The following is a 23252-nucleotide window of genomic DNA, read 5'->3' on the forward strand; positions in this document are numbered from 1 at the left end:
GTTTGCTGTCAGAAAGTTAGCGTTAGTAACGCTAACTTTCTGACAGCGGGTAATAACCAGCTAAGGATATTGTGGTAACAAACTTAGCCATTTTAGTTAAATACATCAGCTTGTTCATCTCAAAGACAGTTGTCATGCCGAGTTTTGCACCCCCGCCGAGAATTGCATCCCCACCACATTTTGGGGCTGTTTTAACTTAAAAACAGGGATGCAAATGTCGGCATGTACAAACCGCCGAGATTTGCCTCCCCCTCCATAAAGCTAGGAGAGACCCCAGGCATCGAGGTCACCTGTAGCCGGATTTTAAGCACCAAACTCGGCCTCCATGAGCCAGAAGAGAACCCCAAGCATGGAAGTCACCTCGATGCGGATTTTATGCATCAAAGTCGGTCTCCATGAGCCAGGACAGACCCCGTGGCCTTGAAATCACGTTTACCCAGACAATTATATCATTTGTTAACAGTTAAGTTTCTGTATAAATCATTACAATACGCTCCCATGAGATGGGGATGCATTTGGCGGCGGGGGCGCAAAACTGGTTCTCTAGCGTTAGTGTCGTTACATTAACTAGCTAGGACTGGCAAAGTTAAGGTTTGCTAACGTTAGCATGCTAACGCCATAACGTTACATGACTGACATCACTGTACTGTAACACAAACACGACAAGTTAGCTCAAGAACTCTGACAATGTTTTGGAAACTAGCTAGCAGTGTTCGTGAGCTAACTTTGATCCCACTGAGGATAACCGTTCGCAAATGTAAAGACATCAGCCACTGTTCATCAAACCCCGTTTGTGTGTCGTTCATTTGAAAACAATAGTTGTTTTAACCACCCCCAAATTGCCGTGAAATTTGTTTCTGCCTACCTGCTGCTGCTTCATCATGCCGGTGAAAATCGACGATAGGTGCTGTTCTTCAAGTACAGTTGATGCTCCGTGTCGTACCCGAACGTCTCACTCTAAAGAGAAAATCGCCGAGTGCGGTAACGGCAGATGACAAGTGTCTTTTATAGTGACGTGTCCGCTCAGATTTGAAAGATGCCAATATTTATGATTGGCCCATCAACTCACATCTCGTAATGAAATCGCGCACGCGCGTGCGTGAGAGTTGGGGGGGATGCTGCGGAGCTGACCTCGCGTCACCAGGCTCTTCTCGGCGAGAAAGAGCCTGGCCTCCGTTCGTTCACAAGTGATTTTGTCACCCTGCCTGTTTCCGGCCGCGAGCCCGCCCTAGACAGGAAACAACAGCGGAAATAGCTCGTTAACTTGACAATTAGACACAACGAATCAGAAAATAAAACGGCAAACAACAAAACAAAAGATGGACGTACCGAACGAAGTTCTTGTAGAAACATTGCGGATTCACAATCTCACATATCTTAAGCAAATACAGAAGCTTTACTTTTCAAACAAATGGCCAGTTGATGGAATAGTAGACGGCAACAAAGACGTTTTTTGGCGCACTTATTTCCGGTGTTGTTTCCTGTTTCCTTGGTTTACGTCCCCATGACAAAAAGCAGGGTGGAAGGTGTCCAGACTACTGCGGAGCCCATGTGCGTGTTTGACAGTCACGCCCACCATTGGGGAAACCTGGGTCGTTAGCCTGGTTCAAATGTAGTCCAAAGTCCAAGAGCCTCGATGTGATCGAATTATTCTGAGGCTAATTGCTGCTCTTTAGACCCAACAATTTATAGAGACTACCACACACGGAGGCATAGTGCAGAAAAAACTTGATCTCTCACACACACACACTCTCTCTCTCTCTCTCTCACACACACACTCTCTCTCTCACACACACACACACACACACACACACACACACACACACACGCACGCACACACACACACACACACACACACACACACACACACACACACACACTCTCTCACACACACACTCTCTCTCACACACACACACACACACACACACACACACACACACACACACACACACACACACACACACACACACACACACACACACACACACACACACACACACACACACACACACACACACACACACAATTTAATATAACTCAATGAGTAGTACCGACAAAAACAGACATGCTCAAATGAGGAAGACCACCATAGAAACTTTTATTGTGAAAAAGGTCTGACACAGGAGCACGAAAAGAGTACATGCTCTTCACTTGCATTGTTCAGAGTTTCGATTGGCAGATTTATAGTAGATTTCACAAGTCTCGTTAAAAATAAACAGCATTCACACTTTCATTGCCTAAACATAATCATCTAAATAATCAACTGTATGGGCTATAATCTCCCCCATGGTGGCTCATGGTGCAATAAATTATTTTCACTAGTCTTGGTATGCAGTAAACTGAATAACTATATAAAAAACATATAGTTATTCATATAGAAGTACACTATAAGATTAGATATAGTCAAATAATCTAGAACGACCATAATATGGGTGTCCATCGTCGCCCAGGCAAATTTCAAGGAACGGGGCTCGTCCGTAAACGGAATAATTCAAGATGACCAGAAAATAACAAGTGCTTTTCATAATAGGCGCTTACAGGTTGATATGGCTATGAAACAGCCTCCATAACAACCTAAATACAAAACATTTTCAAGTTACGCAAACCTTCCCAGGAATTGCAGATTTTTGTGTTGGTAACTTCATAATAGTGTTATCAAATGGGAAAGTATTGTAGGTACACAGTAACACTACATGGACATCTCCATCTTTTGCTTGATTTTACAACAATTTAAAGCACAATGTAGGTAAAGTGTACAAATAAAATACTTTTCCAGAAAGTAAACTTTCCAGTTTACTTGTGTTTTCACCAGGTTTTCACCAGACTAATGTAAACTTGATCATGTTCTATATACTCGTACGGTAGGTGGCGGTAGGCACCTAAAGTTGGCATTGTGATCCGCAATAAAAAAGAAAAAGAAAAAAGCAAAGAAGAAGGATTACGGAAACGATTCCGTCTAGTGTTTCCAGTCGGGTTGTTATTATCGGCGGACCAGTGGCCCTATGGTGCATGCTGCTAACAAGTAACAGTGGAAAAGAACATGGTCATAGGTCTATAAAGGTAAGAATTTGTCTTGTCTGGTAACTTTTTTGAAAACCAACATGTCACCCAGCTATCATGAAAGAGTTTAATGATTTCATTTTGTATGAGGAAACCATGTGCAGCTATTGAAAAGATCGACATGCACGGAAATCAGTGTGGAACATGTGTAACGCTAGCTACATCCATGCTGCTGAAACAGCAGAAAATGACTACCACACAGAGACATTTGCTACGTTATAAGCTAACTAACGCTATAACCGCTGTAATGCGAAAATAATGTTCATGTTAATCATATTTGTTGTCAGATAACGTTACAGCTGTCACAAGATGCTTAGTGACTCTGAGGCTTTGGAGTTGCTTTCCTTCCTGACCCTTGACACACGACCTGATGTCAAAGGTCAAGCCACGGAGTACATCCTGGGCCTATCTGGAAACAGGTATGATAGTCACATTTTTATCAGATGACTTTTATGTTAAAAAAGTATATTACTGTATTATTACTGTGACCTTAGAAGAAATGCAGAGCAGGTGTTGGACCTCTAAAAGGCAAGCAGCCAAACACTACACACTAAAGAGTTTACACAAAAATAATCTTTAATCACAATCAATATGATCAATTATATAAAGAGAGGCAAGCTGAACATAAGTGTTCTATGTGCAACAGTGCTGTAGGTTTACAACAGGTACACACAAGTCACAGTGGGCCAAGACAGTGACCCACACCTAAAATTGCAACACAACAGATATTAAAACTATATTAATATTATACAGAATAACAATATCATGCACAATGCACTTCCAATTGACTGGGTCTAGCAGGGAGGAAGTTTGACAAACTATTGGAAATGATTCCACATTGAAAGTCACTGAGATCTTCAGTACGGCCCATTATACTGCCGAGTGCCAATGATTGTCTGTGGAGATTGCATAGCTGTATCCTTGATTTATTTGATATAACCTGTCGGCAATTTGTGTGGCTGAAATGGCCAGGGTGTCCACATACCTTTGGCAATGTAGTGTATCTATCAATTAAAAGATTTGACTCACCAAATGATTTTGCTTTCTACTACTGCTTTGAGGATTTGCTGCTCTACCAATTTTGTCATCCACTTGTTCTTTTATTGCTAATCCGTGTCTGTTCTCCAGGGATGGCCGCTGCTCCCTCCGGTCTAAAGCTGACTTCCTGGTGGCGTTGGTTAATCTGACCGCTGACCCCTCTATTGCCATAGTGAAGGACTGTTACCACGCGCTCATTAATCTGTCAGCTGATGAGACACTGCACCAGGTAATCTGTCTCATGGTTTGATTGAGGATTAGCCACTGTCGCATTGCATCATAGTAGACAGCTACACTGAGGCCACACCTGGCATTAACATGTGTTTTCTCTGTCATCACATTGCAATCAGATTGTGTTTTATCACTTGAAAGTACAGGTGTAAACACCCCCAAAACGCATTGAAGAAGGATTGCACTCTGATCGGCCAAACCACCTCCGGAGGTGGTCAGGGATGCATTGTGTACACATTGAACACAAGTATAAATGCAATGTGTCCTCTCAATCTGGATACAGCAACTTTATGCAGATTGAGAGGACACCCAGTTCTGCCATCAGATTGCAATGAAAACACATGTTAACGCCAGGTGTAAATGGACTCAGGTTAATGTGGTCAAGTACAATCTGATTGCAATCTGATGGCAGAAAACACATGTTAATGCCAGGTGTAAATGGCCTCAAAGTCTCGCACACTCAATAATGACACCATAAACAATTTAATCATCTTAAACCTAAAAATTACTGAGAATATGACGACATATATGAGCATTTAAAGGAGAATTTCGTTTTTTTTTAACCTGGACCCATCTCCTGGCATTAATTATGATTTGGCCACTCACCAGGCGATCTCCGCGGCGTTTCTGGCCGTTCTAGCGTTGTTTTGACATCAATAGCGTCCAAGTCAGTTGTAAAATGGAGCTGACTTGGGGCCAAGTGTGAGCCTGTCTTTCCTGCATCTAAATAGCTATTTTTATTCCCGTTTTCGCCAAATATCGTCATAATCTGATCCCTCAAGAACCACCACAGTGATATTTCGCCAAAGGCTGTTTCCTGGAGTTGCACAGGGATCAAATTACCTCAAACGTGATCTCGGTCGCCAAGTCTCGTGAAGTCCCGCGATACTTTCCTGCCGACTGGCCAAGTACAGGAGGACGCTTTGCGGTGGTGGTTTTAGCGCAACCTATGTGGGGTTTGGCATAACCTTCGTTATTTCGAATCCCACATAGGTCCACCAAGTCAGCTGCATTTTACAACTGACTTGGACGCTATTGATGTCAAAACAACGCTAGGACGGCCAGAAACGCCGCGGAGATCGCCTGGTGAGTGGCCAAATCATAATTAATGCCAGGAGATGGGTCCAGGTTAAAAAAAAACGAAATTCTCCTTTAAAGGTGACGTGATGTTATAGCAGGTAAGTTGTGACACGTAACATTGTTTTCACAAGTGTATATAAATATCCCTGCATAATGTGATTTGGTGTGTTTCTCGTCTCTCCCAGGTGTTGGTGACAGAGGCCAACTGTCTTCCAGTGTTCTTTAAGAACCTTTTGGATGGAGAGTACTTGTTCTCCGATCGGATCTGTACCATCCTGAGCAACCTGACCCGCCACGTGAAGACCTGCAAGACTGTGCTCAAGGTTAGTCCTCTGAAAGACCCATGAGCCCAACTTGCCTTTACAGCTCGGTGCCCCTGAACATGGCCCAAAAACAAATGACATTGCCTTCATGGATGACTGCATGATTGAAATGTCTATCCTGCTGTGTTGCTTTGAAGAAACCCGCATCACAAAAGTGCAGCAGGTAAGTACTGTCTTTGCTGTGGAACTGCACTGCATCTCTAGATTGTTACATGCATCTAAAATAATTAATATAAAAACAGTGTCAATAAAAATGAAAGACAGTCTTAAATATACATACTCTCTCATTATCATGAACATCATCCCATGGCTTGAAATTGGCTTATCGTAAGATATTCCATTGTGTCAACACATGCCAAAAACTAAATACAAATGTAGCCAATCGCCAAGCAAATAGAAAATATTCCAGCACTGCATTCCAAAATAATGCTGTTCTTCTCAGTCATTTTAAGCTCCAAATGCAGTGTTCAATCCATATAAGGTCTTAATAAACCACCATATTAGACAGTGCACAGTTTTCTTATTTTTCCACTGCACGAACTCAACCGCAGAACCGGAAGGAGCTATTGCAATGTTGAGGAAACATAGGATAGAAAATGTGAGAATGTCTCACAACACTTACCGCCATCTCCTCTGGCCTCCAGAATATGGATGGGTATCGTTAAGGAATTAACAATACTGCTACTCTTATCGTATCAGAGAGCTCTGCGCACCGACATAGCCAGCCTCCTCATTAAATCGAAGCGCTGCACCGCCCCACGCCTCTGCCTCTCCACCGAGTTCTCTTCTATTGGAGGGGAAATCAAAAACATTGTTAATAAACACTGGCATGTCCTTCAAAGCGACCCTGCTTTGAGACAAATATGTGCGGAACCCCCCCTCATCTCTTTTAGAAAATCTTGTTCACTGAAAGACAGACTGGTCCACAGTGCCATGAGTCCCCCCCAGAAAACCACCTGGCTACCCCCGCTCCCCTCTGCTTTTTACAGATGTGGTCATTGCACCCACTGTTCTAATTCATCTGACTCCAAACAGTTTGTCCATCCAGGTAAAAAATACAATATCAAATCATTTATTAACTGCAGTACTACCCATGTTGTGTATATTCTAAAATGTCCATGGGGTTTGGTCTATGTAGGTCAGACCAAACGCGCACTCAAAATTAGGATTGCCGAACACAAAGCGGCCATTCGCAATAACAACATGGACTATGCCATAGCAAGGCATTACGCACAGGTAAAACATGGCTCTGATGATCTAACGCAGCTATCTGAAGCCAGAAACTACATACTGGACAAGGACAGGTGAAGGGGGGGGGTGATCTAACGCAGCTATCTGAAGCCAGAAACTAGTTAGTTATTTTTATTGACACAAAAGGTTAAAACATTTGGATCCAAACAACATTCAAAAAAATACTGGACAGGGGACAGGTGGTACAACACATCCTGTCACTCCTTCAGAGACATACTGTCAGAACAGTAAACATGAACAAAGCCTCATGATCTTCCAAACGAAAGCCAGATCACAGGGGAAGATGTACCAGTTTACACACACACACACACACACACACACACACACACACACACACACACACACACACACACACACACACACACACACACACACACACACACACACACACACACACACACACACACACACACACACACACACTCCATGCTTTGTTGATTTTAAGAAAGCTTTTGATTTAATGTGGCATAATAGTCTCTTCTATCAATTACTCAGATATGATATTGGGGCAAAATGTATGATTTGATTGAATGCAAATATTGTGAAAACGTGCGAGGACAAAAGATAATTCTTTAAACAAGGCTGCACGGTCTACTAAACTTGTAATGTGTCTCCAGTGGATTTCAATGTACACATTGAGCAGTTAGCAACACTAGCCCAAGCACTTCCACTATTTAATATGTTACAATTGTTGTTTGTGTGTGTTTCAGGTGTGTAGTCCAGAGGTTACTGGTGTTTGTGTGTGTTTCAGGTGTGTAGTCCAGAGTTTACTGGTGTTTGTGTGTGTTTCAGGTGTGTCGTCCAGAGGTTACTGCCCTACACCCAGTACGAGGCCTCCACAGTGAGAAGGGGAGGAGTCATAGGCACCCTACGCAACTGCTGTTTTGATCACGGTGAGACACACAGTGGCGAGTAGGTTACTCAACGTACTGGATGTTCCAAACCAGCCCAACACACAGAAATGTATCCGTCAATAATTCTGTTTTCCAACGGACCAGTTTGGCCACAAAATGCCATTAAGTTAGTAACCTTTGACGTGCTGTGATTGTCAGAGCCCCCATTAAACTCCATCGTGTGTTGTTTGATTTGACTACTTTAGAGTCTACGTAAGAGTCAATGAGAGAGTCCATTTCTGTCTATGTCTGTGGCTATTATACCTCAGGGGATTATTGGAACTTCACCTTTCCAGAGTTACAGTGGCAACAATTATTGATCCTCCACCAAAGTCTTCATCATCTTCATCAGATAGACTATGTAGCTCGGGAGCTACTGTAGAGCGGGTCGTCCACTAATCGCTTTGGATAAAAGAGGTCGTGGTTCGATCCCTGCGTCCTTCAGTCTGCATGTCGAATAGGGCTGTCAAAATTGCCCCACAATCATTTTTGAATATTCCCTCTAAACAAAACACATTCGTTTGAATATATAATAATAATAATAATATAAAATATAATATATAATACTTTTTTGCGTGCGTGGCAAGGCAAACCAATAGAGGGTATGCACGTGATGTCACAGAGGCAGAAGTCACTGTGAGGTCATGCGCACTGAGTCACAGCAAGACTGAGCTTGAATGCAGTAATCAGCCTAGATAACTGACACCTGCTGCTCAGGGAGGAATTTGACACTCAATTTGACACTCATTCCTGATTGAGGGGGCGTCTTCCAGTGGGTGTGCATACCCTCTATACAACCAGAGAGCTTATATAACTACTTGGTATATTTACTTGAAGATAAACTTTTTGCTTGTTTCAACATTGTTTTTTTCCCCCCATATTTATTCAGTCAGTACTAATACAGTAGTAGCCTACACTTTTGTAATGTTTTTAAATAACCAGGCAAAATATGTATGTTTTTATGTTGCCCTCTTGGCCAGGTTTTTTACCTGGGTTAATTTATTTTAAATAATAATAATACATTTGAATATTAATTTTCAGATTCAAATATTCTTTTAATTGTTATATTCGAATATATATTCAAATGTAGAATATTCTTTGACAGCCCTAATGTCGAAGTGTCCTTTAGCAAGATCCTGAACCCCAAAATTGCTCCCAATGGCTGTGCCAGCACCCTGAGTGGTAGCTTGCTGCCATCGATCAGTGTATGAATGTGTGTGTGAATGGCTGAATGTACCTGTTTGTAAAGTGCTTTGGATAAAAGTGCAGGATATAAATGCAGGTCATTAACCATATTAGGTTTTACTTGTGTTGTCTCCTCATTCTGTTCAGCCCATCATGAGTGGTTGCTAAGTGATGCCGTGGACATCCTGCCCTTCCTCCTGCTGCCATTGGCTGGTCCAGAAGAGCTGACAGATGAAGAAAATTAAGGTGTGTGTGTGTGTGTGTGTGTGTGTGTATTTACTCCTATAACTTCAGTGTACCAGTCGATAATAGAACTTAGTTTAAATTAATCAAATTGTAACGCATTAATAACGTGGCTGGATTGTTAGCTTGCTGCTAATAACCATTTCTTTTGAGGACGGACTCAGCTGCTTGGATGCGCGTCGCAACACGGACCGGTTGCTTTGCTCTCGTTCTTTCTGCTGCCTCATCTGCCTGCTCGTGGATTCTCTGGATCTTAACAAACTGTGTCATGGTCGCGTGAGTAACTATGGTCGCGTGAGTAACTGGATACTATCGTTTTCTCAAACACTGGAACTGAAAAAGTAGCGTGGTTTCTAAACAGGATTCCTATGTGCACCAACGTATGGGCCCCACCGTTTAGAAAATCCAAGCTTGGTTTAGTTGAACACTGGGTTATAAGGGGGAACCTTTACTTGTCTCTTTGAGAAGCTATACAGTTTGGGGTTACTGTGCAAACTGTACTACTGTCAAAGTTAACTGAAGCCTGTGGTTGTTATACACACACACACACACACACACACACACACACACACACACACACACACACACACACACACATTCGCTCTAACACATTCTAGCACATAAACACATCACATAGACACTGATACACATGCACACATAACTCAGGTTTTGTTTTTGTGTGTAGTTTCCTATAGAGGGCGCTATTACTCTTTTGAGAGTGACACTGTGAGTGATCTACCATACAATATTTTCTTTGGGTATTTTTGCACTTTAAGATAAATTAACACAAAGTACATTTTGTAGCTTTTATTTTATTACTGGGTAAACTTGAATGTTTATTGTTTATTTTGAAATTCTGGTATTGTGAATTTTGTTTTTCTAAAGGGTATAAAAAAAATGGTTTGTTGAAACGTAAAAGAAATATTGTGATAATAGAAAAATACTTTGAAGAAATCTAAAACGAACAAAAGAAAAACCAATCCAACACAATTTAAATAAATTAATATTTGTTATTCCTTTTTATCTTGTTGTCCTGAACTATTTATTATTAGAAGGTTTACACTTACATATTATACTTACTGTTATTTCTGGGGAATACACATTTAGCTCATAGTGCATGAGTCTAGTAATTCCACAGTGGAGGCACCGCACTATTATTCATTTATTCAAGCCTGAACTGACTCTTACTGATAAATAGGAGATCTAGCCAGCTCAACACCAACGGCTAGAAACTCAGGATCCTGTTATTGAAATTTTATACTTAGCCCAGTATAACATCCAGCTCATCCTAGATACTGCTGTGTATGTGACTCTGCTGGTCAGAGCCTATAGGGGGCAAGAGGAGGTTACACACACATATTTTTTTGCGGTGCTGGCCAATACACCGAGTTATATGTGTATATTCAGAGCACTTCCATTCCCATCCCCCCCTGATTTTTCTCCCCTATTGTACTTGGCCAATCACCCCCCCCCCCCCCCTGCTGCCCTGGTCACTGCTCCACCCTCTGCCGATCTCGGGAGAGCCGTAGACTAGCACCATGCTTCCTCCAAGACATGCGCAGTTGCCAGCCGTTTCTTTTCACCTGACAGCGGGGAGCTTCACCGGCAGGATGTAACATGTGCGAGGATCACGCTATTCCCACCAGTTCCCTTCTGCCCTGAACATGCACCCCGACCGACTAAAGGAGGCACTAGTGCCGCGACCAGGACAAATACCCTTAATCCGGCTTCCCACCCGCAGACACAGCCAATCGTGTCTGTATGGACGCCCGACCAAGCCGGAGGTAACACGGGGGCGCGAACCTGCGACCCTCGTGTTGGTAGGCAGGGAATCTATCGCCCCAGAGCACTTCCATTCTACATTATCTGCCATGCCTGCCAGAGCCTGAAATGTTGCCCTGTGTCTCACTGATTTTTAACCAGAAAACAAGTGAGAAAGTCAGCGAATCAAATAGTGGCGTTCACCACTAGGCGTGCCTAGTCCAACTTGTTTCATTCCTAGTGCCAGTGTTTTTGCTATACATCTACCTGTATTTGTCCTATAATGGAATTAATGTTGTCTCTCCCAAGAACATTGAGCTGAAGGTAGAGGTGGAGTCCATGAAGAGAGAGCTGTCAGGGAAACATGAACTACTGGTGTCTGCATCGTAAGTCGTATACATCGTATACAACCCCACCATATTCAAGAAAATAGCAGTGTTAGCGCCACAGCGATGAATAGTCATGTTTGTTTGCTATTATTTGATATATCAACTATCTTATTGTTATCCTGCAACCGACATGATTAGTTTACTACCTGAATGTAGGCAGCAACTTTGTACCCAGAGGCCGCTAACCAAGGTTCATAGGATTATGAACATCCTGGAAAAGTTATAGAAGTGGAAAATTGTGATTGCTAAGTCTGGCAAAACAGTAACCACTTCCTGTATATGCCTTACTATGTGTCCACTCTCGACACAAGAGGTATCATTGACTGGGACCTGGTTTTGGTTTTGTTAGAAAGGAATTTTGAAGGGAACATAATTGTTCAAAGCCCTTTAATAGAAGCTTAGGATACCAGGGTAGGTACCAAAATCCCAGAAATGATGTCAACGTTACATTAGTCTCTAAAGCTTTGACTACAGAACTTTGCGTAGTATTCAGGCAAACAGTCTCAGAAGGCAGGAAGATGTCATGGAACCACACTGGTGAAAATGTGTCTGGACGCTCACCTCATCTCGTCTGTGTATGTTGTCAGGAAAGCATTGGAGAGTCTGTCTGGAGAGGTGGGAGAAACCCGGCGTCTGAGAGAGCAAGCTCAGAGAGCGGACGCTGCACTTCAAGACACATCCAAGAAGGTCGCCGATTTAGAACAGGTGAATATTCAAGACTCAGTGAAGCTAATCATTACCATTGATTTTCAATACACTTGAAAATATATGTGTTTTGCAGGAATAACTGCATAATAGTAGGTGGTCACCAAACCTTATGAGGAGTGATCAACTCTTGATTTGATATAGTTATGTAGTAAGTGACCTTTGATACTGCCTGTCTTCCCTGTAGGCACTGAGGGATGCGCTGGACAGAGAGAAGGACAACAAGGCACAAAGGGATGCTCAGGTTGGTCTTATCTGCATGTTTCCTTCTTTAATCTCTGCGTATGTTTCATAAGATGACTGACGCTCGCTAACATGTGACTTTAACTGGGAATGCATATAAGGCTAACTAGAATGTTGTCACTGCAGCTGTTCAAATATTCTGCCAGGTGAATTGTATGGTTATTCATGGTTAACTTGTCGGTGTCTCTCAGCTAAGTAGTAGAGAAGTACAGAAGTATGAGTGTGTGTATGCCATATGTTTAAGAGTGAAAGGAGTGAAATGGACCATAATTAATAAAAGAAAATGTTTTTAATTAAATCACAACAGATCACTATAGCACTCCCCCCTGTGTCACTAAACATACTTGCTGATATTTGCTCATGTTTTTTCTTCTTCTTTTCTTTGTCATGTATTCTGTGCTTGTGCTAAGAAGCAGAGTGAGCTTAGCCGAGCTCACCCAGGCAAAAAGCACCAATGAAAATGTGACGAAAGCACTGGAGGGAGCCCAGAACCAGAACAAGGTACGTACGGTACATGGAGACAACTTTATTTTTTATTTTTATTGCACAGTATTGAAAGTATGTTTGATTGAAGAGTTGCTAATTATGAGCTCACTAAAAAACAGACCCTGATGTTGGAGGAGAACAAGAAGGAGATCAGCACGCAGAAGGAAAACGCTCTGAAATGCGGCAGATCCATCCAGGAGCTCGGTCAACTCGTTCAGGAACAGGGCAAAGAGGTGAGCTTAAAACAACACACCTCAGTTCACTCATTGTTGACTTTAGAGCAATTGAGATAATAACCTATCCTGTGGTTTGATTTATCACGGCAGCAAATATTGTTTGCTGTGACCCTACTGTGCTGTCACTAGGATTCTGTGTTAGGCGTGTCTCACACGAAGCCGTCTGTCCTTCTTCTGTTGTGCAGATTTCAGAGCTGTGTCATCATGAGGCTTTGGCCAAGGCTAGAGAGGCCGCGCACAAAGCCCAGCTGCAGAAATACCAGCAGGCAAGTCACCTGCACATTCACTATGCCAGTGTAACGCTATGCTACATGCTAATCCTCACTCAATCTGCCCACACCATTATTCTGCTTGCAGAAAGTCAGAATCCCTTCGAACAGTCATTGAAGAAAAAAGTCACTTCATGCATTACAGTATATTGACATCTATATACTCTGTATCTTGACATCTCCCTCAGCGGGCGGAGGAGCACCACACTCTCTGATATATACTCAAATTAAAATATGAACTTCTGTGTAACAGTATTGCCATTCTCACCCCCCTCCAGGATCTGCAAGATCAGCTGAAGAAGCTGAGCGGGCAGATTGGGGACAGGGAGCGACTGGAGAGGAGATTGCCTGAGGTGGAGAAAGAGGTGGAGGAGCTGCGCGAGAGGCTGGCCCGGCGCACAACCAACTTGGATCAGAGCAGGAAGGAAGGCGAGGCTCTGAGGAAGGACAAGAGCCGCCTGGAGGAGGCGCTGCACTCCAGCAAGGAGGAGCTGCACAGGTACATGGCGCACACACACACACACACACACACACACACACACACACACAGCTACTTTATCACAATACTTACATCCGGATACGATATTTATTGCAATTTTAAAAATATTGCGATTGATTACCCTTTTTCAACTGCAAATGATCTCCCCGAAGGAAAAAGCTTCTATCTAATGACATCAAGTTTCCAATCTGTTCATTTCACTTCAATCATTTTTATTGCAGCAAAATTGGATTGTCAAGCAGACAGACTGACCAACACTGTCATTAAAAAAAACTGTCATAAATGTTGCGTGCACTTGACACTTTATATGATCAAATATTGTGATATTTGGTATTCGTGCCACACAAAATATTATGCTGTATCGATCGACCCCCCACCCCCTAGTACACACACACACACACACACACACACACACACACACACACACACACACACACACACACACACAGGCCAGATCATTAACAGGACAAGCTATTTTGCACCACACACTCGCAAACAAGATACACACATACTATCATTACTGCCCATAATGACAGTATACAAAACACTCATTACAATTAACCATAATTCTATACCATTACTAGAACTTAGAACATGAGAATATAGCATTTGAGTCCTCGCCCCAGAGCACACGCATGCACGCGCCATACTGAATCCTTTACAGATGACCCCAGGCCCCAGAGGACAGTTCTCTGACATATCACTTTCCTACAGTTGTTGCTGTGTGTGCACACACGTGTACTGTACGTGCATATTGTCTTTAAGGGCTAGACCGTTATCTATGAAACCTTTCTTTGATAGAGTAGTATGTTTTGTTGTGAAACTTCTGATCCCTGTGTGTGCGTTTGCAGGTTGCAGGGTGAGGTTAAGTGTCAGGTGACGCTCGAGAGGCAACAGGTGGCTGACTCCCAATGCTTGCTCCAGTCGCTGCGTGCGGAGCTGCAAAAGATCGAACACACTCACAAACACACAGGTACGCCAACGCATGTTGTCTCTGAAAAGAGTCTTGTGCTGATTTACAGCCATTGTTGTTTTTGGAGTCTCTCTACCCTCTATTGAGGACCTCTACCAGAGCCAACCCCTTCATAAGCACTGAACATGGTCAGGGACCCCTCACACCCTCTTCACAAACTCTTTGAACCTCTGTCATCTGGCACGAGGTGCTGGAGTATCAGAGCCAGAACCACAAGACTGTTAAACAGTTTCCTCACACAAGCTACCAGGCTGCTAAATAGCCAATCCATCTCACCCTGATAATACTCTTAATTGTTCTGGACACTTATACTGGTTTTACAATCTTACAAACTTAATTGTTTTAACTTTTTTTCTGTGTTGCATACATATTTGTGTTTCTTATATATTGTTATTTATTTTCTTTTTTTTGCACCTTGATCCTTTAGAGAAACATGTTCTCATTCTGCCTTGCATAGAGATGTATGGTAAAGTGAGAGTAAACTAAATTTGAAATGTACTATTAATTAAGGTGTTGCTTAATAGAGCTTGAAGAGGCTTTAAAGGCCACATACCAACAAAAGATGCACACGTTTTTGCACGACGAGCCAACTTTCAAAATGCCCACTTTACTTTTCAAAAGAGACACTTTGGTGGGGTTCAGGTAGTGTAGGTAGATTCCCTGCCTTCCAACATGAGGGTCGCAGGTTCGTATCCACGTGTTACCTCCGGCTTGCTCGGGCGTCCATACAGGCACGATTGGCTGTGCCTGAGGGTGGGAAGCCGGTTTGGGCGTATGTGTCCTCGTCGGTGCACTAGCGCACTAGCGAAAAATAATTTAAAAGGGACACTTTGGTGAGCCAAGTTACACGAGAATCCGGCAACACCTCTGATCTGAACCAGGGCTTAAAATCCGAGAGAAATTCTGGTTAATGCTGTGCAATCGTGAGCTAAATTTCCCTCTCCTTGCTTGTACTTCTGAGCAGAATCCAGCGAGGCGTCCAAGGAGTGTGTCCCTGTCCCTGGCTCGGGCTCGGTGGACGTAGGGGAGCTTCTTCTGGTGACCATAGACTGTATAGAAATATGGACATAGCTACCGTGATGTCACCCATTGGTTTGTGAACTCCTGATTTGAAGCCTCGAGTTTGACATTTTGACCGTCGCCATCTTGGTTATTTGAGCCAGAAGCAGCTAGCGCGAGACCAATGGTTTCCCACAGAGCCACAGCGCTGCCTGCTATTGGCCACTGGAATCACGCCCCAAAACATAGTCTGCTTTACAGTCTATTTGACTCTAAATGGGACCGTAATTTACAAAATGATCATCATGCTCTATTGAAGAAGACTTGAAACGAGTGATTTAGACCACAAAACCCAGGTAATAAATCAAAAAAATGTATGTTCCAAAAGTCATAAAAGTTCTTCACGTTTGTGAAGATTATCATGCTGAACCCAAATTCACGTTCCCATAAACTTGTGTTAACCACAGACCTTATTTTATGCATTTAAGCGAAACCTCCATGTTAAATCCCATAGACTTTTCCTCTCACAAACCCGGAAGTATACTTCCGGACTCATTCCTGCCGCTCTCTATTACTCTGCCCAGTTGTGTCAGTGACAGTGTTGCTTTTTCTTTTGTCTCTTGTCCTGCCATTCATAACTCTGTCCAGAAATGACACATCATGCTGAGAAGGAGGTGGACGAAGGCTACCAGCACAGCAGCAGCTCTGGTGACGGCGTCTCCAGTGCTCCCTCCCTCCCCGTGTCAGGCCACCGGCTCTGGGCCAATCGCAACGGCCGCCATGTTTTGGGCCAGATTGAGGACTTCAAAGCCCTGTACAAACAAATCTCAGAGGGCCACAGGCTCACACGCAAGATGGACAAACACCTGCAGGACAACAAGTTAATGACACCCTATGTCAAACATCTATTTCTCCCAGTTGTAAATGTGTGGTGGTGGTGTTGTTTTTAGATTAGATCTTCTTTCAGGGTTTGATTACACACACACACACAAAAATGTGAAAGACAACTCATTTATTTGTAGCAATTCCAATTTCCCACTTTTTCTCAGTTTCCTCTGTTTTGTAGCATCCTGACTATCCAGTGTTGTGCGAGTTCACACTTCACAAGAGCTCGCTCAAAGTTCATTTCACACTGATTAAAATGAACTAGTTCACGTCGTTCATAGTTGACAATTTTGAATTTTCGACTAAGTTCACAGTCCCTGTGTGAATAGTCTCCAGCTGTGTATCTCCCCCACCCCCGTTGGGAAAACTGGATGGGGATAGATGAGCTTTTAGTTGAGTTGTATTGCCACTTTTCATTGCCACTATTTTTAGACAAAGTGGACATACCGACATACAGCAGTTCAGCAACATTCTAGACATACAGCAGTTCAGCAACATTCTAGACATACAGCAGTTCAGCAACATTCTAGACAACAAACAGCCTATTGAAGTGGATCTATTGTGTGCATGTCTAATCAGGCGAAGGAACCGCAGCATCTGAAGAGTTTGACCAGCGGTGTGAAGAGCATGCAGCAGGTCCTGGAGGAGGCCCACCGACCAGCCGTGTGAAGAGCATGCAGCAGGTCCTGGAGGAGGCCCACCGACCAGCCGTGTGAAGAGCATGCAGCAGGTCCTGGAGGAGGCCCACCGACCAGCCGTGTGAAGAGCATGCAGCAGGTCCTGGAGGAGGCCCACACTGCTCAAACTGCTGTGGAAAGTCTCCCTGCCAGCTGGCAACACGCCAGGGGACGGCAGCAACAACCAGCAGGTAGACACACACACCTGCACACGGTTTCCATTCAAGCATCTATATGGACCACACTTACTCCTCTTATCCTCCGTATCAGGTTGAGCTGTTGAAGGACGAGATAGCCAGGCTGAACAACCTGATGTTCCAGAAGCAGAGGATGCTGAGTGAGGCAGCCGCCTTGGCACACATAATCGCACCAGACTCTTTGGTCTCAAGGGCCATGCTGGAGGACCAGACGAAGGTCAGTGATGGTTGAGGCGCAGGGTTTGAGAATGATCTGATGCAGGCGATCGTTCATGAGGGGCTGTGGATTTAGTCTCGTTTGTTCCATGAAGCAGATACCAAGACATCTTATCATGAGGAGATATATTGTCATATTGTGTGCGAGTGACTGGTTAAATCTGTGCATTTATGATGCCATCCCTACTTAACTGAGCCGAGGCAGCTTTTCTGAGCAAGATGTCAGATGCATGCTTCTGCAGGCAGTGTGAAAGCTTGGACATTTCCATTCATATATTTTTGCCAAAATGAACCGACGCTGCATGTCTGAGACCAAAGATAGGAAACTTGTCATGTTGTAAATGGTGGTGTGATGTGTGGACCCAAATGCAGAGGAGAGAGAGGCAGCACGCCGCAGCAGGCAAGGCAATGCAGACCAGGCAGGCAAGGGTTCTTGGAGAAAAATAGTCTTTACTGAATAAACCAAAATAACAAAACCTACTAGCCAGCGGCTAGGCTAAACTCAGGACCAATAGTCAGAACAACAGAGCACAAGGAAGACGATACATACCAACCAGGGGACAGAATCTGTCGACAGATAGACAATGATTCAACAGGGACCACACACAGACTGAGACAATATATACACCAGGGAATCATCAGGAACAGCTGGGGAGGTAGGAACACAGGGGCAAACCGGGAGAGCTGATTGGTGGGGAGAACTCAGGTAATGGGGTAGACTAACGAGACACATAGGCAACAGGTGGGAGGAATTAAGACCGACTAACAAGGGAACATGGGCAACAAGTGGGGAGAAGACAGACTAAGACACATGGGAAAATCATAACAAACTCCTTTCTCTATAAAAGGTCCACTGAGTTTACTCCTCAGAATTCACACACATACAGCAGGCCACACCGTGGCCTGGGCGTTACAGGAAACAGCTGTAAGTGCTAGCCTGGCCTTCATGTTAGTGTGCTTTAATGTGTCTTTGCTCCCACAGGACGTCCCGTGTTTCCCATCAGTTCCCATGAGATGCTTCAGCCCCCCAGCCAGAGGAAATGAGTTGTGCAGTACTAACTGTAGTTGCACATGACCTCCCTATACTGACATGTTTTGGTACTCATTGGTACCCATTCTAAAAGAAGAAAAAAAGGTTTTGTAAATATTCCTGGATTTTGAATGTCTTTATCATTTTTTTGTTTAAGTTAAAACCTATGTTCTCATTATAACTGTAATATTAGCTTGTTTTTTGAAAAATTATTTTGTCTAGTGTTTTTTTACTATCTTTAAAACTGTTTTATAACTATATTTGAACAGCTGTTAACTGTATAATAAATATTTATCTTTTTTGAAAGTTGTTAAAGTTAAAACAGCATAAATGAATCCTTATCGGAAAACCTTATTCATATGTTCTCATAACTGTAATATTAGCTTGTTTTTTGAAAAAATATTTTGTCTAGTTTTTTTTTAGTTTTTTTCTTTATATTTGAAAAATAATATTATAACTGTTTTATAACTTGTATATTCGAACAACTGTTAACTGTAATAAATATGTATCTTTTTGAAAATAATTTGCCCAACACTGGTGAGGACCATCAATCATTACATGTTCTACTTTCCTACATATTGCAATATTCACAAATACCAGTCTCATGTTTACCAGTGATGTGATCTGTAGTGTACTGTTAAGACCAGTGTGCCCAAATCTCATCCTTGATATGAAGGAAGTTAAGTGATTTTTCCTTCAAAATAAAAGCATACAAAGTAGAGAGGTAATTAATGTGCAGAGGAAATAGGCTGGTCCAGTAGTAGAGCCATTCCGCCAGATGGGTGCCATACTGCCATTTCTGTCCCCACCCAGGTCATATGAATGAAAATTTGTGAAATACATTAGAAAGAAAGTGTCCCTCCACATTGATCTAAATTTGAAAACAGTTTACCATCTATAATTTTAAACTGAGCACTGTAAATATGTGTGTGTGTGTGTGTGTGTGTGTGTGTTAATTAAGCCTGTGCTTAATTAACCTTAATTAACTTAACCTTAGATAAGGTTAAGTTTTGGTCCGAGTTAAATGTTCTATGGTCTCTCTTGATTCTAAATATAGCTGAACCGGTTTGGTTTGACCAAGTAAAACTATTTTTTATAATCATTTTACGAAATGTTTATGAGAAAATAAATGCCGGATAAAAATCCCTGGTACAGTGCTGAAGCAGGAAGTAGGCGGTCACTTTGCCTCTCTATACACTGATCAGAGACACAATAAAGAGATATCATTTGGCCAATCATGTCTCAAGGCTAGCTGGCTCCTAGCCAACCAGGGTACGGTGGTGCAGTGGTAAGCGCTGTCGCCTCACAGCTCGAAGGTCCTGGGTTCGATTCCCACCTGGGACGCTGTGGGCGCTGGAGTTGTGACCCCCCCATATCTTCAGTGCCTACTGCCCAGGTGGGCTATCTCGTCGAAAGGGCCTTTCTGTGTGGAGTTTGCATGTTCTCCCCGTACCCCCCAGGGGGTTCCTCCATACATAACCCCCCACTAAAAACATGCAGAAGATCGTCATCCGACCAGTGACGACAACATCTGAAGTTGGTCCAATGATGGTCCAATGAAGGTCCCCGGGCGCTGGAAAGAAATAGCGACCACTGCTCCTGGCCTGCCCCCTGGAGGAAAGGACAAGCATGTGTGTTGTAGTGTGTTCGTGTGACAATAAAGACGGACTGCCGTCTGAAATCGTGTGTTCAGAGTTTAGATGGGCACTGCCCTCCATGTGGGTAGTTGGTTGGCTGTGCTTGTGTAGTGTCCCTCAACTAGTGGCTCCTGTGTCTTTTGACAACACCGTTGTGTGTTCTGTGTGCCCCAGCCAGGAAGACAACGCTTGATTAGATCATTTTCACCACCTTGGAGGTAGATGAATCTCCTTGATCACAGTTCACATGATTTAAACTTGACAACAGTGCCAGAGTGGAGGCATCATTCTGCTATTGAAATACTGGCTGTGCTGTAGGCTCTGCCTGCCGGCCCCCCCATAGGTGACTGTCTCCAGGCATTGTTTTGGCTTTGATCTTATCACACGGGGAAACAATACATGCTGCAGGGAGACATTTAAGATCACCTTAAAGTAAGTGTCATACAAAATAGATTTTGGTGGTCACAATAAATATATTGTTAAAGAAAAGATTTTGGTTGTCAAATTTCAAGGTCACTTTGGCTCAAAAATCCACTTGGACTCAATGATGAACTGATTCGATTTTGGTCCTCGAAGGTCAAAGTTCAAGGTCACTGTGACCTCACAAGGATGAACTGATTAGATTTGGATGAACTGATTAGAACTGCTCAGACCTACATTTCCCCTCCGGCATGGTGAGTGGAAGTGGCGGGTGAAAAAAAGTGTTTGCAACAGATTTTATGGATGAACCTCTTTGCTGGCTGCTGTTTAACACACAGTTTTACCCTTAAGTTTTGTTTTGTCACTTCCTACTTTCCCACCAGTGACCATAACTGACACCAGAAATTAATTTGAGCAAACCGGATTGATAAGTTGGGATGGGACTCTTTTCTCTCTTGCAGTCCCTGCTGTAAGATAGCATACTGTCCAAAGGCCGCTCTACATTGAATTCTAATGGAGATGTACCAGAATTACCATCTGCTTTGATTTTATGGGTTGCATTTGATAACATTTTCAATTTCATCCAATTTACACTATTAAACAACTATGATGAAAAAAAGCAGGACAGCCGACACAGGAACTTAACAAAGTAAAAAGTGTATTTAACAAGACAATGAACGAAGGACTAACTGGAAGACAAGGTACATATATAGGCTACACAAGGAGGTGATTACAAATGACACACAGCTGGGGTAAACAGAACATGGCACACAGAACTACAACAATTAGACAGGGAACCACAACACTCAAATAACAAAAACTAGGGCAAAAGTCTGAACCATGACAACTATATACATTAAAACACGAGTCTGAACCATGACAACTAAACTATATACATTAAAACACGAGTCTGAACAATGACAACTATATACATTAAAATCAAATAAAAAAACTGCAAAAAACAGCAGAACTGCCTAACTCAGATGGGCATTGTAATTAAAGTAAGTAAAGAATAAAGCTATATTTGTAAAGTAGTACAATTCTTGAAAATAGAAAAGAGAAAGGAAATAATAAAAGGCTAGGGAGGCAAAAAAGTGTCCATGTAGATAAAACTACAATTGTCCAGTTCCTCCTGGAGGATGTGGAGCTGGGAGTGGGCCTCGGCCAGCTCCTCTTGGAACCTGGACACCTCCTGTTCTTTGAGGTGCTTGACTCTGGTCTTCTCCTTCTTCAAGGCCAGCTGTAGAGTGTGCACCACCTGCTCCATCTGCTGGTCCTCCTCCTCTTTGTGTTTCAACCTTGCTTGAACCTGAAGAAGAGAATAAGGGAGAAAGCAACAGGATCACTATTAGCTCTTGACTGGATTTGATGGTTTAGGTTGATGATCAATATTATGCATGCCAAATACTGGTATCTGTAGCTTAAGTTTATTCTAATATCTGAAATCCTTATCACAAGCTGCTCTTATCACAATGCACAACTATTTTCTCATGTTCTTTCTTTCCTATGTATGCTGTTGTTTTCTTGTGACTATTGTGACAAGGCAATTTCATGCCAACATGTTTAAGCCAACGTGTAACTTTGCTGCATTCTAGGCCAGATCACAATTGTAAAAGAGATTTTATATCTCAATTGTTTTGATCTAATTAAAGGTTTACATTGGTGAAATAATTGGTTTTCGACAATCAGATAATGTGTGTAGCCAGATACTAGTATGAGGATGAACAATTCCCCACCTCCATTCTCTTGCACACTTTGTGTACATTTCAATAATTTTTCAAGACGCTGAAAATGATCAAATTCCTATTCCATACTCTGAATTTAAAAAAAGGTACCGCAGGAAAAATGGAAGAACATTGTGAGATGTCAAATCATTTTCACCTGTAAGTTGAGTTGGACAAGATCTGCCTCTCTCTCGGCCAAGGCAGTCTCTAAAACGTAGGAATGCTCCCGCAGTGCATTGTGGGACTGCCCCAGTCTGGCCAATGTCCCCTTTTCATGCTCCAGCTCTAGTGCTAGCTTCTTGTTGGCACCCTCTAACTTCCGAATCCGCCTCTGGAAGCATCGCGCCTCTTGAAGCTGTGAATTAGATATTGATTCATATAATTAATCTAAAATAAACATGACAACAGAAGTGTAAATGTACTGCTAAGACAGGGTTGTGATCAGGAACACAACAATGGATAAAAACAAGAAAACTGTGATCTCCCTTTAGAAAGGAATAGCAGTTATGTGTACTCACTCACTCACTCACTCACTCACTCACTCACAATTATATAGCATACCTCATCCTCGAGCTCCATGACCTTCTCCTGGTAGTCCTCCA

General features: G+C 42.8%; 2 protein-coding genes across 2 annotated transcripts; both read left to right on the forward strand.

The window, feature by feature from the left end:
* The first annotated feature begins 2984 nt into the window (after positions 1–2984).
* Positions 2985–10074, forward strand: LOC310770767 (protein HGH1 homolog). The gene is made up of 9 exons (XM_083663479.1): positions 2985–3060; positions 3348–3479; positions 4189–4327; positions 5595–5732; positions 5776–5895; positions 6768–6780; positions 6871–7036; positions 7776–7876; positions 9209–10074. Exons 2-9 carry the CDS (start codon positions 3370–3372, stop codon positions 9304–9306), a joined length of 885 nt encoding a protein of 294 aa, XP_083519605.1. The 5' UTR covers positions 2985–3060; positions 3348–3369; the 3' UTR covers positions 9307–10074.
* Positions 10075–10900: 826 nt separating this feature from the next.
* LOC310770757 (uncharacterized protein) lies at positions 10901–19190 on the forward strand. Its single transcript, XM_083663469.1, has 12 exons — positions 10901–11451; positions 12042–12159; positions 12347–12403; positions 12816–12903; positions 13008–13121; positions 13310–13390; positions 13672–13892; positions 14744–14865; positions 16513–16744; positions 17329–17617; positions 17697–17840; positions 18822–19190. Exons 3-10 carry the CDS (start codon positions 12357–12359, stop codon positions 17348–17350), a joined length of 927 nt encoding a protein of 308 aa, XP_083519595.1. The 5' UTR covers positions 10901–11451; positions 12042–12159; positions 12347–12356; the 3' UTR covers positions 17351–17617; positions 17697–17840; positions 18822–19190.
* Positions 19191–23252: the final 4062 nt, after the last annotated feature.

The sequence above is a fragment of the Poromitra crassiceps genome (genome assembly GCF_964638095.1).
Source record: "Poromitra crassiceps genome assembly, contig: HAP1_SCAFFOLD_223, whole genome shotgun sequence".
NCBI lineage: Eukaryota > Metazoa > Chordata > Actinopteri > Beryciformes > Melamphaidae > Poromitra > Poromitra crassiceps.

What these genes read in the sequence shown, in the direction of transcription:
- LOC310770757 (XM_083663469.1), top strand. Translation starts at nt 12,357, where the DNA reads ATGCGCTGGACAGAGAGAAGGACAACAAGGCACAAAGGGATGCTCAG. An exon ending in AGGCACAAAGGGATGCTCAG is followed by an intron (nt 12,404 to 12,815) that starts GTTGGTCTTATC and finishes TGTGCTAAGAAG; the next exon opens with CAGAGTGAGCTTAGCCGAGC. An exon ending in AGCAAGGAGGAGCTGCACAG is followed by an intron (nt 13,893 to 14,743) that starts GTACATGGCGCA and finishes GTGCGTTTGCAG; the next exon opens with GTTGCAGGGTGAGGTTAAGT.
- LOC310770767 (XM_083663479.1), top strand. Translation starts at nt 3,370, where the DNA reads ATGCTTAGTGACTCTGAGGCTTTGGAGTTGCTTTCCTTCCTGACCCTT. An exon ending in CTGATGAGACACTGCACCAG is followed by an intron (nt 4,328 to 5,594) that starts GTAATCTGTCTC and finishes CGTCTCTCCCAG; the next exon opens with GTGTTGGTGACAGAGGCCAA. An exon ending in CAACTGCTGTTTTGATCACG is followed by an intron (nt 7,877 to 9,208) that starts GTGAGACACACA and finishes CATTCTGTTCAG; the next exon opens with CCCATCATGAGTGGTTGCTA.